Genomic DNA, 18336 nt, shown 5'->3' with positions numbered 1-18336 from the left:
AGACTATGCCGATAAGAATTGAGCGGCTTCTTCGAAATTTTCTCTGAGGATCCTATAGTGGCAGTCACGATATGCATCTGCTAGCTTGGAAAACAACCTGTCAACTAACCTGCGAGAAAAGTCTAAAGGTAGAGAGTCCTCTAGTGAGGTAAGAGGTGTGATTGCTCGACATGCAGTAAAATTTGTTCGAGCTACAGTGTTTTTAGAGTCAGGTGATGACAACCCGATACGGCCCGGCACAAATTGATGGGGCATTTCAGAGTAGCCAGAGGTGTTCTTATCTTTGACAAGAGATCTGCATATATGTGCCCACTGCCTTCGCTAACTCCAAGTGACTGATCGGTAAGGAAGAACCCTTAGGTGGACTCACTCTCGATGAGCCTCATATCGACTATGAACAATGACAAAGCCATGGACGGCCTTTGGGTTTATGATCTTCTCTTCCCGAAGGGAGAAAGGTTAGACACCAACCGAATCAGTCAGCTGTTTGAGGGAGCATCTTGTAGAGGGTTTTGAATTCTACTCAAACCAGAAATCTTCTAGTAAAGGTAGAATCTTGAAGTTCATGCCAAAATCTCCTGATATTCTCTCTCTCCCCATCCATGGGGATTGGAGAACCTAAAAAATCTGGATTGGCTTCGAGATTTTAGGCAAAGCTTACGGCAGACCAATGCCATCGCGCCTCAGGAAGTTGCCGGCCATCCATACGCCAAAGGCAGTCTGAGGTTCCGCGCCCCTCGGAGTCTCGCGCAATTTGTAAAGGAAGTCAAATTTCCTTTTCCTGAATTCAAACCTCATTTACACAAACTTCAGGATTATACACGTGGATTCTAAGTTGCAAGCATGTCAAACAATATGCATTAGTTACCCACCTTACTAATTAATAAAAGGCAGCTTCAAGAGTAAACTTACTGCAATGTATAAGGATGATAAGATCCTACCAACTACAGCATCAATACCCGGAATATCAACCGGTAAACAGAAAAGATGCATTTTTAGCACACAAACAGCATCATGTCCTGCAATTCAACTCTACAAATAGTTTACAACATTTAAGATCATTTCTAACAGCAATAACCAAATGTCTTTTGAGTATTTCAGAGTATCAACCGGTAAACAGAAAAGATGTATTTTTGGCGCACAAACAGCATCATGTCCTGCAATCAACTCTACAAATAGTTTACAACATTTAAGATCATTTCTAACAGCAATAACCAAATGTCTTGAGTATTTTGAGTATCAACCGATAAACAGATAAACAGAAAATATGCATTTTTAGCACACAAACAGCATCATGTCCTGCAATCAACTGCACAAATAGTTTACAACATTTAAGATCATTTCTAACAGCAATAACCAAATGTCTTGAGTATTTTGAGTATCAACCGGTAAACAGAAAAGAAGCATTTTTAGCACACAAACAGCATCATGTCCTGCAATCAACTCCACAAATAATTTACAACATTTAAGATCATTTCTAACAGCAATAACCAAATGTCTTATGAGTATTTCGAGTATTCTGTAAATTTTTGCACCTATTCAGCTCAGGCAGTTACTTTTCCTCCTTAAAGGTCTCGAGAATCAACAGACCAGCTACGATCAGACATCTGCTCCCCGAAAAAAACAAAACAAAACAAAACAAATCAAGATCACAATGTTGTATATGACCAAGGAACAAATGAGCAGGTGAGTAGGCTCATACAGCAGGAGATATAGAACGCGATAAGCTCCAGCTCGGGCTCTGCCTCCTTGGCCTTTTGCTCACTCGTTTGTCCCGCGGGGGCTGCACATTACATTCCAGTGGATCAACAAGGAGGAAGAGGAGGAAACAATGGAATGCTAATGTAGGATAAAACTTACTGAAGCAATTGGTGATCTGGATCTTGATTGTGATCTGCAAAAGTTCCAGAAACAACTGAATTCAAAATCCACAATATCCATTAAGTTGCTTTTTCAACTTGATCCAAAAGCCTCAACACCTCTTCCACGTCACAGTACCATATTGACAGAAGAGATACTCAAATAACTTTAGCAGCACAGGAAAATAGACCATTCTCTTCATTCTTCAAATCATTGTAAATGGAGAAACTACACTGGATGGATGTCGAAGACAGCAGCCGTAATCAAGGAAGACTATAACTGCCAGCTACCAGGCAGCAAAAACCTATGGAGAATAAAAGAATCTACTATAACATACAAGAAGTGAAGAAATACTTTTCTATCCGTACCACCAAAATCCATATCCAGGCTCCTGAGCGCAACTCCTACAAGTGAGGTGAACTTGGAGAAGAAATGATGAATCTTTCTACCACTGTTTGGCAAGTCCCATTTCCACTTAGTTCTGAGTAATCCAGCACTAAATTGCAACCCATCCATTCAGTCCCACTCAACTCCAATGGGTACTAGCCAAATGCCATATAACATGTGGTATTAAAAAAAGTCAGGTTTCCAAGACTTTTCTCAATTTATGGAACAGCATACATCACCAAAAGACTAGGCACTTGCAGTATCCCATCAAGTCCCTACTATGCAATCCCCAGATCGCCGCATAAGCCCGTATCTAGAAAACAAACAAGGGAGCTTTCAAAAACGGTAATTAGGAAGCTTGGAATGTTCTTTATCATGGATAGACACTCTAACCCGGGGGTGGGGGGTGGGGGGTGCAAACTCAACCAGAAACATATAGTTAAGAATGCAGAGTGAAAACGCAGAGAGAACAGAGGATGTGCATAAGTCTAAAAGCAAGAAATTTAGAAAAAATTAGACGCAAACAATTCATGAGTGCAAAGCTAGAATCTTGCCTAAAATAGTTGCGAGAATTATATTTTCCTGTAAAATTTGAAGCATGGGGGCGCACAACAGTTACATGATACTCATAAATAACCATCAAAAATACATTCCACCAAAAAAATATTGAAATAGTTGACCCTGTACACCAAAGTATCAATGACAATTCATGCATAATTTCAATGCAAAATGTTACGGCATTATACATTTGAAGAAAATAAGGAAAGAAGGCAAGAAAAGTGTAGAAAATCAGGGATCAAGCTACCAAAACCCTTTCATATTTATTGATAAATGAGACACAAATAGTGGCTGCATGTGGGTTATGCAAAAATCATCCATATCCTTAATAGCACTGCTCAATGAAGCAAACCAAAATTTTCATGCATCATTTGAGTAACATAGAGCCAACGTGGTCGAAAGCAAAAGGTGCCAATAAGACTAGAGAAAACATATATCACCCAAGGTATTGGGCAACAAAAAGGCACTTGCCTCATAAAAACAAGGCACTAATTCAAAAAAGTTCAAAAAATGTATTAGAAATAAATATTATATGTATCTGAAAATAATTCAAGCATCAAGTTTCAATATCAAAAATTAAACTGTCTTGTACATTAGATATCGTGTTTCGCATCTTTTAAAAATCACATCTAAATGTCACTTCCCATATCATCTTTTCAAATAATTAAAGTTGGCAAAAATAAACCACTAGACAGCCTTTAATAACTTCAAAATTCAAATATGATAGCAAATACCACTTTCCCAAACATGGTTGATGTTTCTAAAACATATATCAAAAAGTAAATAACTGAATTTCTTAGATATTGGAGAGGCGCTTGCCAACCTCCTCACTTTGTCTGGGGGGGCTTGCTAGGCATCGTCTTGGCAAACTCACCTCGCCTGGGGACTATTGAGGTGCTCAGGGGCTTCCTTGCCACAGAGCAAGCCCCTGAGCACTTCAATATTGCACATAATCAAGCACATAAACAAGCACACAGAGCGGCCTTTACAACATTGGACAGAGACATGACAAGTAGTGCGGACTTTTGACGTATAACAATCCAAATTCACAAGTATATCATCATTCATTTGTCTTGATATCTCAATATGATTACCAGCTGATGTGCCAAAGCGAACAACTGCTAAACTACTACTTGGACCAACATCAAAAAGAAAATCCCAAAAACTAGGCAATATGTCATTTTTCGACTAGCTATCCTTGCAAATAAGATACATGAAATTCGGAGGTTATTTCCACCATCTGTTGTTTGATGTATTAAGTAGAGAGTGGGTGGCATCATGTAGAGTGTGCAGCTCTACATGCATGAAAGCCTCAAGAGGTAAATGTCTCAAGTCATTTTGAATCAACAACACGGTCATCGTCCAAGTGCAGAAAAGCAAGCCCCTAGAGCAGTATCCAGCCAAATTAACGAGTTCAGTCACATTATGAAGTGTGGAACTGATAATTTGGGTCAGATCCCACTAATATTGCCCCAAGATTATAAGGTCTAGCCTGCATCAATGTTGACATAAACTAACAGTAGCCAGTCAGTCTTACTCATTTTCCCTGATTGTCCTTCTCAATTCCTCTTTCTAGGGCTAGAAAGAAACCTTCTTTTCCCTCTCCAAAGGCACAACGTATTGGAAGGTAGAAGGAAGCTACCAGCAAAAGGGATACAAAAGCAGCAAGCAATAGCAGCAGTAGCATGGCCAAAGGTGTGGGCAAAGTTGGTAGAGAGCTACGGTGGCTGCAGAAGGACATCTCTCTCCATATTCAGAGGCTGAACAGTGCCAACCAACTTGAACTCCGGATTAATCCAAAGGCGCTCAAGCAGGCCTTTCGCCAGCTTGACTTGATTAGTGTCAACTTGGTTCATCTAAGGTTTACAACACTATTCGTAGGGTATTTTTTTCTAACCATCCACATGCTCCCCTCTTAAATAAGAATAGGCATCCTGATGTATATAACATCTATACAACCCCATACATAAATAATTGCATTAGAAAAATACCAACAATTAATCTTGCTAGTTGTTCGCTTACTCTACCCCTCTTAAATAAGAATAGGCATCCTGATGTATATAACATCTATACAACCCCATACATAAATAATTGCATTAGAAAAATACCAACAATTAATCTTGCTAGTTGTTCGCTTACTCTACCGACCCCAACCACAACAATCCCTCAAAATACATTCGATCAGGTTCAGCCAAACCAGGCCTCAACAAACAGGGAAGATAGGATGCCAAAGCCACCTCCAAACAGGCTGCATCTAAAGAACAAACTGAAGAACATCCTTCAAAAATGTGGAACGTTTATCATATGCTCTCATCAGTCAAATTGAGTTGCCCATCTCCATGTATTCTAGCATCAAAATCAACAACACCTTTCACATCACATTTTTTACTACCCCACATCATGATCCCATGTCTTCATCTGTGTCTTGTGCATCAATTTATCTTCTTCCCCCTCCAAACAAAGGCATTGATAGCACTTGGAACAGTAATTTGGTCTCATCTTCTTTCCCCTCCATAACCAGAGTTGCAAAATGAATGTTTCAAAATATTGTTTGGTCAAGAAAAGGTAATAATAGGCTAAGCAAGTAGCATTTCCCGAACTAATAATAGAAACAGAAGCCAAGTGCTAATACAATATCCCTATAAACTCTCCTTGCAAGAGATAGCTTGATATTTGTCCGTCTTGGGTTGATGTGGACAAATCATAAGTACATTTCAAGGGGTTCTTATTATTCCCCTTTACAGCATACTAAAATAAATAAATAACCTACCACTCCATTTTATATTGTAAGATATCAGCATTATGAATTGCTGAAAAAAATGACACCAACATTGTTCCTCAAAACTTAACTCAGTGAACTGTAGCTTTGTACTTATCTTGGCAAACCATTGAAGAGGAGATTCAAAAATTCTACGAAGTCAGAACTATCCAATATTTATTTAATGAATCCTTTCCAAGCATAATATACAATTTATTATCAACTTGAGGTTCATTCAAAATACTTCAGAGTTACACACAATACAACAGGGCTATCAACTATCTTATGCCATCTCATCTTCTGTCAGCCCATAAAAGAACAACCTCCAGAGCATCCTCACATCTCACTGAAAATGTCGCATTCAATAGAAAAGACAGTCATCTCACTAAACTTATTTAAACAAGAAGAAGGAAAATCTAGCTTTGTTAGGTTCTAGCCAGTGACTAAGCTCCTTCTTAGCAAGGCATGGAAAAATAAAAGGGAAGGACTACTGTAAAATTATGTTCTGCTGCGAAGATTTCATAAGACATAAATTATATGAAAGTGTCAAAGGTTCAAAATTGGGGCAACCATTTGATATTGTAAGAACAAAACACTCGATCAAGCTTTGACAAGTGCTTATCCATTACCTTTCTGCAGGTTCTGTTCTGAAGAAAGTTATCATCCTTTCCCAAAGGAATGAAGCATGTAACTCCTATACAGTTAACACAAAACCTAATATCTAAGTCAAATGTAAGTTCTAGGGAAGAAGTAATGTAGAACTCCTCATCCTTCACAAATCACACGTGCAGGACATGAATCAGAATCAAGGTAATAACTTAAGGTTCTCCATCTGCACAATAAATACTTTTAAAGTTATCCTATGATTGGCTAACTAACTAGCTTAAAGCATTGCAAACTTGATCAACGCATAACAATAACCATTGAGGACTCCTCCAACCATTTGGGCTCAGCATTATGAACCCTTACTTGCCATAAATATTCCTTCTAATAGCCACCTTCAATGTTCTTGCACCGAGCTTTCATCCCAACAAATATTTTAATTGTTCTCCCGAAATGCACTCTGAACAATGCTTAGAAACAAGATAACAGAGACATGAGAATAGCAGTACACCAACATTTTGGACCATAACTTCTGATAACTCACTGTTTATCATTAAGGAAAGAATGAAATAACATTTAAGATGAAAAAAAAAAGAAGATAAACTATAAGGTCTGAAAACTCATTGTTTGTAATCAAGGAAAGCCTAAAATAGCAATCAAGACAAAATAGATAAATTTGCATATCTACAAGGTAAAATAACAAGCATAGAGAAAGGGATGGCCGATCCAGAATTTAGAGATTCCGTGCTTCACTAACCAATTTTTTAAAATGTCTCAAACCCACATCCACAGAGGCATGAATAGATAGTACGGACTAAACAAAGGCATACCCTGACAGAGAGCGCCCCCTCGATCCCGAATCAGAGCGAGATGAAACAGATCTTGATTGAGATCTAGAAAACGAGCGATATGCTGACCTTCCTCTCGAAGTCTTGCTGCACAATAAATTCACTCGAACTTAAGGATTGTCCATTTACAAACAGTATCTATGACAAGAAAATCTGCACCATACCTTCGGCTGTGGCTCCAGCTTTGGCTATAATTGCGACTCCAGCTAGGGCTTCTGCTTCTGGAGTAGGAACGGCTGCGGCTCCTAGATAGGCTTCGCCTCCGATCATATTCCCTGACCTATATCACCAGAACAGTATTGCATGAGAAAAGGCCATCTGATGAGAAGGAAAAAGGGCTACAAAAGGTATGTGTATGTGTGATACCCTTATATATGCCCGAGAAAATGCATTCCGGAATTCAGAGTCATCAAGTTTCCTGATCTGCATGGAGGTTAAAGACAAACAAAATTTTAGATGTTCAGGTTCATATGTTACCTAACAAACAATATAAATTTAAATGAAATTTTCAAGATATAACTGATTAGAAACATACTGCATATTTCATATCATCATAGTTTGTATAGTCTACAATGCCTGTAGTGCCTGCAAACACACATTGGAGCAATTACTATATATTCATTTCAACACAATTGTTAGTTCCGAAGGTAAAGACCTCAGTCGTTTCCCTTACAGCAGGTAAAATAAGAGAGGAGAAGGGAAAGGGGAAAGGGATAGTAAGGATTCTTCGGTCATTTGGTCTATAGCAGCATATCAATTTGATTTACAATTAAAGAATCAATAAATTTAAATTTGAATCCAGACAGATTAGCATAAGACAAGCACATTTATGTCCACAGAACTCAAATCATAGCAAAGTTTGCACGTGTAGTTAAAACTCAAATTTTAATTTTGCAACTCAATTTGAATTTTCATTATTCAAGAACATAAGGAATCCTTAATTAATTGCCAAACAGAATCCACATCTTGATGAGGCTATGGCTTACTCTGTGCCACATAGTACACTAATACATATTGAAGCAGAAAAAAGGGCCATTACACATTTATGATTCCAATAATCTAAGGTCCTGCAAGGTAGGGGTGTGTAAAAACCAGCCGAACCGCGAACCCAACCCGAACCGGTCTCTTCGGTTTAGTTTATATCATTTCTTTTTAAAATTCAGTTTGGTTTCAGTTTTAAAGTCTTGAACCTACAAAATTCAGCTCAGTTTCAGTTTGAGTTTTTAAAAAACCAATTTAAACCGATCTGACTTGACCCGACCCATATGTGTCTATATATATATATATATATATATATATATATATATATATATATATATATATATATATATATATCAATTTTTATTTTTTAGAATTTTTATGTTTAGACTAAGCCCAGCCCATTTAGTCCAGTCCGTTGCATAACCACCCTATATAAAAAAAATTTATGTTTAGACTTAGCCCAGCCCAGTGAATATCAACCCAATAAACTAAACAGAACCGAATTTTTTGGGTCAATTTCAGATGGTTGGTTCGGGTTCGATTTCAGTTTTAGGAGAACAGTTTAAATCTGTTAGTTTCGGGTTTAGCTCCAAACCGACCCGACCTAACTCGTGCACATCCCTACTACGAGGGGCAAGCCAAGAACAAACCTAATCTTTGACATTTTTCTTGCACAATATTGTTGCCTTGGGATTAGAACCCATGCAATTGTGCTTGTAAGCCCAAGCCATTTACCATTGCAACAAGCAATGATCATATTGCAGCGAAACAATAAAAAAAAATATAAATAAGTCACTTAATAGTAAAAGATGGAAAACAATGCATGACACTAATTGTTGAATAGAAATAAAGGAAATCTCAAAAACTAGAAGTGCCAATAATTTCTTTCTATTTGGACACAAAAATAAGCTTAGATTCTTTCCTTCTCTCTCTTGCAAGTCATGGTTTAATAATAGATGTATTAAGGGAATTCTTTAAGATTTGTACTGAAGGATATATAAAATAACCAAGGTATGAAAATCAGTTTTGGTTTCAGCTGGCCAAATGAATTCAAATTTTTACAGTTCCAATGGTTGCACATTTAGTTTTGATAATCTTCATTTGCAACTACATAACAGTAAATTATCCTCAACTGAATTTTAAAAAATGGAAAATAAACTAAGTCCAGAGAAGAAATTACATGACCTTTCGAAGGAAATTCATTCTTCCGAACCTTTAGATGTATTGCTTCACTAGTTTCATATTACGACAGTTAGAATTTTAAATACACACACACACACACACACAAACATATATATGTGATGTTAAATATATAATATATCATTTTATTGCTTAATGACAATCTAACAAAAGACAATAAAAATGCCCCTGATGTTCAAGTCTTAAAATAGGTAAGCCTACACCAGAAACTTTGTTCTCCTTTATTTTTTGTGAGGAAGGTATTGCTGCAAAGAGAATAAAACAAAATGAATGATAAAATGAGAAAAAAGGCTAGCATAGGTAGCTAAGAAATATATTGAGTGAGCCCCACATCTTAGTCTTCATTGAAATTAGCCTCAAACTCATTGGGTCAAAAACAAATCATTTAGGCTGTGTATGGATGCCAAATGGCGAATCACCCCGTAGTAGATTTAACCATATGTATTCACCCACTAACTAGCAAATAAAGTTATTCACTGTTTGGTTGACGCCCCTATTGTTTATAGGATAAAGTTACCCTGGTTAAGTACCCTTTTGAGCCTTTGACTACCATTTTTTGAGTATTGTTGGGTGTTGTTGGCTGGTTAAACAGATAATTTCCTATTTACCCAAAAAAATAGATAACTTCCTAGTACCCACCACTTGACCAACATCTAGACATAGCCTTTAGGTTTCAGTTTCCAAATTTAACGTGAAACTTCAAAGCACATATAGTCTGAATGCAACATTCAGTTATGAATGCAACATCCACTTTGACTAGTACATTAAAATCAGACTTCTTTCAATTATGAATACAGCATTCAGTTTTTTTGACTTCTTTCATTCACATATCAAATATCTCTATGGGGTAAGTCTCCTCTTAAGAGGAGAGCGTATCTAATCCACTGAGGTCCAATATCAGTAATCAAGCAAACAAATCAAAAGTCTGCACCATTGAGCGTGATCTATATGACTAAAATGCCTAGAAACAAAAAATCATGTGTTTTGCGGTCCCTAACCTACATATTAAGCAGACACAAAATTGATGGTTTTCGTTGTCATAGCATGCTGAAAAACAAGATACAGCATTTATATTGAGAATCCACCTTATTCATATGCTAAAACATGTATATATTAAAAAATATTAGAGTTTGATGTTTCGATCATAGCAACACATCGTCTAATATCATTTTAACCATACATTTTTGCACCCACTTGATGCATAGGTTAGAGGCTGTCAGAACACGTGATTTTTGGTTTCTAGGCATTTCTATGAGTATAGATAATGATCAATGGAGTGGATCTTCGATTTAAATTCTTGATTATTGATTTTCAACCTGAAAGGTGTACACACCCTCTCCTCTTCGGAGAAGCCTAATCCATCCCTATAAATGAACATATATGGATACATGAATAACATATAGTTAGATAGATTGATAGATAGATAGATAGAGAGAGAGAGAGAGAGAGAGAGAGATACCACAGATATATGTATATATATGTATACGTAGATACACATGCTATGTATATACGCATAATATAAATATTATATTATAACACATAAATGTATATATATACATATATGTCACATATATCTATATATAAATATATTTTATATGTAACATATATTTATATATGTGTAGATCATATATATGTAAAAGACAGTGTCAACTGGGCAAGTTAGTGAAATATAGACACACTAGATGCACACACACTATGTATATATACACAAAATATAAATATTTATATTATAATGCATAAACGTATATAACATGTCTATATATAAATATATATAGATATAACATATATTTATATATGCATGTAACATATATATGTAAAAGATGGTGCCAACTGGACAGGTTAGTGAAATATCTTGTGCTGATACAAGAAACCTGGTTCAAGTTCCAACCAAATATGGGGATTTTGCGCCTCCTCTCAAGAAAAAGCATAATTGTTAGCTTTTATAGAATATTTAAATTATTTATTAGGATGTCTCTCATCATCCTCAACCAAAAAAAAAAAATTATAGTTCTCCACTACACCATATTCAGGTTTTTAAGTGCCAAAGTACCCAGTAAATTGCACACAATGCCAACCTAGTATAGTATGTGGGACTTAGTATGCCCCCACTCCAACAGATGGAATAGGTGTTTGTATCGACTCCAACAGCTTACCATGTATTGGTACAAGGATAACTGTACTGCACCGACCATTATTGATAAAGTACCCATCTACGACTAAAAAAAACATTGACCTCATCCAGATTCAGGTGGCTAAGGCGCACTGCATAAAGTCTTACTGTAAGCAAATAGGCTTCTAAGACAAGTCTGAAGTCTAGTCATGACTGGTAGACAATGCCAACACCAATCAATATACTGTAAATCAGTTGATAACATAAATGCAATTTATAAAATCAAACAAATATTAGTAAAGACAGCAAAACAAAATAAATAAAATTGCATGGAATGTACACAACCTTATTGCAGTGATTACTTTGAGATACTTATGGACTAGCAAATTGAGCTCATCAAGATATCAGGCAACAATTAGTATAGCATTGGTATTTTCTGCATGCACATTATCTATATATTTATTTCTTTCCTTGTTTAAAGACCTTCCTTCATCTGTTCTCCTCTCCCTCATATCATCTCCCCCCCTCTTCTCTCTTCTTATTAGGATGTTAAAATGATAGAAAAACTTTACATGCTGATGTAGATGTCAATATAGCAAGCCAAAAATATATCTCATGACTCAAATGAGGCACTCAAATGATATCTCTGATTAGTTTGTATTTGCTCAAACCGACCTATATAAGTACCAACAGTTAAAAAGGCCAAATCAGCCAGATAGATCAATCATCTTCATGAAATGGGAAATATAGGATCACTAAAAGGTAGTCAGTATGATTATGGTCACTATGCAGACATACTGATAAAAACCACTGTCTGATGACATTCATTCAAGTCATCTAAACAAGCCAAAAAAAAAAATGTTGACAGATGTAACATCATTAATTTGTAACATAATATTAACCAGCAAGCTAATATATGAGGTTCATTGTGTTCTAAATCCAGTAACTTCACGCAACCATCCAACAAGAAACATTGAATTCCAGAGGATTAATTTCAATGTTAAAGTTTGCATATTTAAGCTAGTAAGCTACTCGCATACATGAAAATGCCTTCCAGCTATAGACAAGGGAAAAAGTCAAGTATTGCAAGACTGCACTCATATGGCTTGATATTTTTTTCTGAAAAAGTAGCTGGCAGAAATATAAAGATGCAAAACTAGCAAGCACCAAATTTGAGTAAAATTCAGAAGAAATGATAAAAAAATCCATAGGAACATAAAAGTTCATTTGAGTTTTATCAGTTACTCTCATGTTAATTAATTTCATACCTTAAAAACTAATCAAATGATTATCAAGACTGCAAAGTGAATTTTTCTGGATTTTATTAAATGTTCCAGGTTGTAAACAAGAATCCAATAATGCTACAAGGCAAGTCCTTAAAAAATATCACACATTTCACTAACTTCCTTTAGAAACAAAATATCGAAAAATATAATATTATGATCACAATGTGAGCTGACTGTCCTGCCTGGAAATTAGACCACATTCCCTAGATCATAAGTCATCCCACTCTGGTGTCAGCTATCATATATCAAGAAGAAAGGAAGCCAATAATTTTATAGTATATCTATATTTAGTGAAAGATGACTGCATGCATGTATCAGTATTCAAATGTAAATAGCAAGCATCATATGCAGTCAGAGAACCTAATACTATGCCAATTCAGAAAACATCACCCTAACAAATGTAGCATGTAACAATTAGAATAAGAAACAGACCCAGGGCAAAAGTAAAGGAGAATCAGCAGCTTACCTCCACCATCACGAAACACTTCGGAGAAACAGACATCACCAGCACGACGCATGTGGTCCTAGTCAATGGGTAAAAACTTAAAGTAAGCATATTCAAGATGAGAAATGAAAAATAAGGTGAAATTGCACATGCCATTTGAAATCTACCTTCAGGTCTTGCCATGAGGCAGAAGAAGGTAAACCAGTAACCAGCACTGCATGGTTATATATATTTTAGAAAGTTTAAAAAATGCATGTATCATCCAAGAAATGCCAAAAAAGGAGCAAATAACACTACATATTTAACCACATACCACAGTATGTGGACCGCCTCGAGACTCCGCCACGACTATAACTGCTGTAACGGTCCACAGAAGAAGAATAGCCTCTTCCACCGTGTGGAAATTCCACCTGCATTAAAAACGAAACAAGGTGAAGGAAATCTTAGCCACAGAAAAGTCTGTTAATAACATATCAGTATTTGCCAAATATGATACCCGTAATCTGTGACCATCAAAATTGTAACCATCACGACCACGAATAGCATGTTCAGCATCACGAGCATCTTCAAACTGCAAGAAATGAAAGCGTCATGTAGTATAAGCCTTGAAACATACTAAGTTCCCATGACAAAAACCAACTTATACATAGTAAATACATCATTCTGACAACAGCCCAATTATTTTTTGTTATCTGGATGTGCGAACAGAAAAGGCTGCAATTACACAACACAACATGCCCATATTCTTAACATTGCACATTTCAACAATGTATTTCAAAATGAGATAGCATTACCTCAATGAATGCATAACCCGGAGGCCTTGGAGGATTCTTCAGATCAATATCAACAATGGGTCCATACTGCAACAACAGAGCATATCAAATAATCAACAAATCTGAAACCATAATGAAATAACAGTTAAAAGAAATTATTCACCTATTTACTTTGGTATCCATTTCTAAATGAACATCTTTGATTGTTAGGTCAGCTTTTTAAATCCCTTCATTAATGGCAATAACAAGTCACCAACAGATTCTGCAAAGAGATTTTCAAAGCTATGTACACTTAAACCTAAGAAAATCGAAGTTCATCGAGACTCTAATCTGAGGATCTATGTTAGCACTCCTGAATAATGACATCATTTATCAGAGCAAGTAAATACTTAATACATTCAATCATTTCTAATTTATTTAATAATTAGATAAAAGGTCGGTGCAAATATATGAATATAACGTGAAAGCTTCTGAGTCTAGCTTCATGTGGCATCCGACTTTGTCTCATTTTACTTCTGGCAACATAAGAATCTCATCTTTGAGTGATGGAAGACCACACATTCCCAGCTCCCCAGCTCAAAGCTACTCACACCTTTGATAAGTGCACTCAATGGATATGGGAAAAGAAACACAACAGCCAGTAATCCTTTTGTGGAGATGATAGAGACCCAGGCATAATGAAGAACAGATTGGACAATGAGAAGCAAATCTGAGAACATGTCACAATGAATAAAAGGTTGTGGTAGGCTATGGTCCTGTCCATAACAGTTACTTCTTTTGGAGTCTTATCTCTTAAGTCGCTTCAACTCTTCCCAGTACTAAGACCTTCCTAGAAAAGGCTTGTCTTTAGGCACCAAATGGTTCCTTCAAAAAGGCAAGAAGGAATCGCCCATCAATCTACTCAAGCAGTCACCCTTTCAAGCATTTTCTTATTCATTAAATTGCATATTCACTACTATATGTGACTTATAATTAGATTTTAACCACCAATTACTACTATATTCACATAAGAACAAAAGGTGGAAGAAATGCATGCAACTAATCTTTGATTTTAAGAATTTAACAAAAAAAAAATAACAGCACAAACTAAGGTCTTACCCACACAGATCATAAAATACTCGAACTTCAAGAAGTTCTAAAACTATATGATTCTGGGGACTAATAAAGTAATTGATTATGTCCTCTGTTATTTTGTTTATTTTCCCATCGAAGTGGTCAATCTGGCATGGCATAAGAAGACTCTGCATCAATGGTTGTTTTAAGTTTAACAAAGAGCAAGGAGGCTTTTAAAATTTAAAAGGACCAAAAATCAAGTTCGATGTCTTTCTCCATGCTGGTTCCTAGACACCCTCAAGAAATATTTTCATTTGGAGAATGTTGAAGCTTTGAATAAAAATTGGACCATTTTCACACTAGATGTAATTCATCCTTGTGATAGAACTTTACTCCCCAATTTTACAGCTCTACTTTTCATCCGATTATTCCATCCAAACTCTATCCATTTTTTTAAGGAAAACTCACATGGGATCACATTGAATTTGAGGTGAACCAGAGGATTTAGATTAACATACTATCTCATGTCTAATAGCTCGTTGTTTTGAAATTTATTCTCAACTGAGATTTTCTCTTGCAGCAGTAGTTATATAACTAGAGATGTTTCACCAAAAATACAAGCTCTAGGTGTTTATACAACTTTCCATGCATTCAACTTTTCTCTCTCCTTTTTTGAGAGAGAGAGAGAGAGATAAAACTTCATCACGTAATTTTAGATGTAAAATACTCTGGATATTTTTTAACTTAAATAATTATCATTCATCAAGTTATCACACAATAAACATGTGCACATGTGTATGCATCAATAACTTATATTGTACTTTCCAAGACATCAATGAAAACAATAATTTGAAACCCTGTCAAACCTTGATGATCTTACCCAAACTTTCTTTTTGACAAAATTGTAATCAACTTTAGCAGAATTGCCTTTATCACATATAACCACAGACATAATCCTTGCAGGAATTACAGTAAATTGCAAACTCGATACATAATGTGTCTGGTATAAATGTAATCATCTTAACTTGGTAATGGCATATAATAATGCACAAAAATCATTACCCAATAGCTACTTTTTAAGAATGCAATTTACATCTCAAAGCTAATTATATATGGGTTTACTGGCGTCTCTTCACTGTCCTATAATGCATTGATAAGGGTACAGATACGGGGGGTTTGGACGCTTTGAAATACATTTTAGCAGAACAATCCAAAAGGCCATGGCAAAGTGCTGACACTTCTTGATGAGGAAATCATGACATCACACAGTCCAAGTGACCCAGAATATTATTGTGTGGTGCCTAGGTATCCAAAAGTCTTAAGTCCCAAGCATCAAAGATCAAGCACTGATGCAATATCGAAATGAATTTTCGGTAGTGAAGGTAGCATCAGGTTAATCTTAAAAATCTTGATCCTGTCTGAAGTGGAGGTTAATAAGGTGATTTCAGACTAAAATAAAAATTTCAAACTTATGCTACTCATTTAGTGGCATTAATTGACATTCTTAATCTATGTTTATGAATGTATTTTCATGAGAAATCCTAAATATTATAACAGTGTGTAAAGATAACTGGTTTTCCAAGACCTGGACTTTAAATTGCCTCCTTTTTTCAAAGATTCCCAGCATTCAAACAGAATGCAAATGTATCAGATCCCAAAAATGGTTTATCACATAAATCCATGGAAAGTGAATGAGAAAAACGGCATGGATAACATAGATCATTTTCAAAAAAGATAATTTCAACTAGTCAAACCCAACAAATGAATCTCATGAAATCATTATATTTTACAGAACAAATTGCCTAATTTAAAGACATTATTTATCAAATTCTCCTAATTCATCTCTAATTGCACCTTACAGGGTCTATCAGATAACTCTATGGAGAGCAGTGAGAAAAATGGTGTGAATAACATAGATCCCTCTTCAGAAAACCTATTCTCAGCCTTGCAAACCTAATTTATGGATCTCATAACGTTATCAGATTTTACAGAACAAGTAACCATGAGCAGTGAAAATCTCAGACCTTGTAAAACAGATCCTCAACCTCTCTCTCTCGAATATCTCCTGGCAGGTTTCCCACATAGATGGTTCGGCTGGCTCGTCTGCTCATATTTCCTGCAACCAGAAAAATTAAAAGAAAATAAGAAAACAAAGATAGGAGGAAACAATACAGAAAACTCAAAGGATATCTTGACAAGAAAACCTCAGGTTATCTACTCATCTCAACATAGGATTCGTCAAGATAACAGCATGTCATCGTAGCATGCAAAACTCATACTCTAAAACCCTAGATGCCCATGAAAGAACAAATTACTCGAAAATAGAGAACATAAATGACAGAATATTAGGTTCTTTGCTCGTAAAACCTGAGAAGATCTTGAGAAAGCGTTTAAATTGGAAGCATAATAAAGACAGCAAACACAGAAGGAAAAATAACACATCAAGAACGCCAAGACGAAAATCCTCAAATCAAATCTCATCTTTACATTGTATTCGAAAAAACAAGAACCTACCAAGCATTAGTCTAAAACCCTACCCTAAAATCAGGAAAAAAAACAAAGAATAAAACGAATATTTACGGGAAAACCCCAAGAAGATAGGGAAAGAGAGTCAAAATAAGGACTGAACATCACAAAACCACGTAAAAAAATCGAAGCCTAAGGCACCCTAAAAATCGAGCGCAAAACCCAGGAAGATCAAAAAAGGAAGCCAATCTCTGCCGGAAACGGAGAAAGATTATAGAGAAAAAGGAAACGGTACCCTAGGGCTTCGGTCTGAAGTGATCGAAGGGGCTTAGGGTAAAAGCTCACGTCGGCGTCGGAGACGAAGGAGAGAGCGGAAGGCCTGCCAGGGATCGAGCGCGGAGGTCGAAGGTGAGCGAGCGTCTGGTTTATAGGAGGTGGTCTTGTGGCGGTGGACCCTTTTCCCGAGCGCGGACGCGTGGCGCCGCCTATGGAGTTATCCTGATCGTCGATCAGCCTGGAGATGTGCATCACTTCCATTCCGACCGTTTGATTTGGACGGGAGCTTATATTAAAGAATACTCACTAAATTTGTCGCAGGTTGCCCGGAAATCTTTCTTATTCAGGCTTGGATGGTAGCGATCCTGCCAAGCATACCCACGTATCACGTTGGCTGCCGGAAGGATTTTTCTTGACTCAAATATTTTTCTATCTAAATATATGATTGCTAAAAAAAATATTATATATATATTTAATTAATCATAAAAATAGTATATTTTAGAAAAACTTATATTTGATTGAGCATTTATTTTTAAAATATATATAATATACTCTTAATAAAATAAAGAAATTTTATTTTTGTGAAAATGTTAGTTTTTTATTTCCCTTCTTTGAAAACTCATTTATGTCATAAAATAGCATGCTTGATTGTCGGTTATTTGTATTGGGTAGATCGTCAATGTAATCTTGTTATGGAACACAAAATAGAATGATTGAAATGTATTAGTGGCT

At 36.0% G+C, this 18336-nt stretch overlaps 1 protein-coding gene across 3 annotated transcripts; it reads right to left on the bottom strand.

Moving 5' to 3' along the window:
- Positions 1-1066: 1066 nt before the first annotated feature.
- On the bottom strand, positions 1067-17755 carry LOC120106004 (serine/arginine-rich splicing factor SR30-like). Of its 3 annotated transcripts, none has more exons than XM_039118826.1 (15): positions 17624-17755; positions 16887-16978; positions 13831-13896; positions 13533-13607; positions 13350-13446; positions 13204-13250; positions 13058-13115; positions 7550-7599; positions 7381-7437; positions 7179-7294; positions 6997-7101; positions 1861-1894; positions 1703-1783; positions 1536-1607; positions 1067-1299 (listed from the first exon to the last, which is right to left on the bottom strand). In XM_039118826.1, the coding sequence occupies exons 2-14, from the start codon at positions 16971-16973 to the stop codon at positions 1566-1568; spliced, it is 915 nt and encodes a 304-aa protein (XP_038974754.1). In that variant the 5' UTR covers positions 16974-16978; positions 17624-17755; the 3' UTR covers positions 1067-1299; positions 1536-1565. The 3 variants fall into 3 exon arrangements, with proteins under 3 accessions (XP_038974754.1, XP_038974753.1, XP_038974755.1); XM_039118825.1 differs by lacking the exon at positions 1067-1299 and adding an exon at positions 1319-1433; XM_039118827.1 differs by lacking the exons at positions 1067-1299; positions 1536-1607; positions 1703-1783; positions 1861-1894 and adding an exon at positions 2303-2560.
- Between the last annotated feature and the right edge of the window lie 581 nt (positions 17756-18336).

This window comes from Phoenix dactylifera, unplaced genomic scaffold (genome assembly GCF_009389715.1).
Source record: "Phoenix dactylifera cultivar Barhee BC4 unplaced genomic scaffold, palm_55x_up_171113_PBpolish2nd_filt_p 000427F, whole genome shotgun sequence".
Classification (NCBI taxonomy): Eukaryota; Viridiplantae; Streptophyta; class Magnoliopsida; order Arecales; family Arecaceae; genus Phoenix; species Phoenix dactylifera.
Note: the sequence above shows the minus strand (reverse complement) of the source record. Positions and strands in the feature narration are given on the sequence as shown.

Bases quoted from the DNA above. Each gene is read 5' to 3' on its own strand.
- LOC120106004 (XM_039118826.1), bottom strand. From the start codon at position 16,973: ATGAGCAGACGAGCCAGCCGAACCATCTATGTGGGAAACCTGCCAGGA. The intron at 13,251-13,349 runs GTATGTGGTTAA...ATAACCATGCAG, and splicing joins GAGGCGGTCCACATACTGTG to TGCTGGTTACTGGTTTACCT. The intron at 1,608-1,702 runs GTATGAGCCTAC...TTCGGGGAGCAG, and splicing joins CGCGTTCTATATCTCCTGCT to ATGTCTGATCGTAGCTGGTC.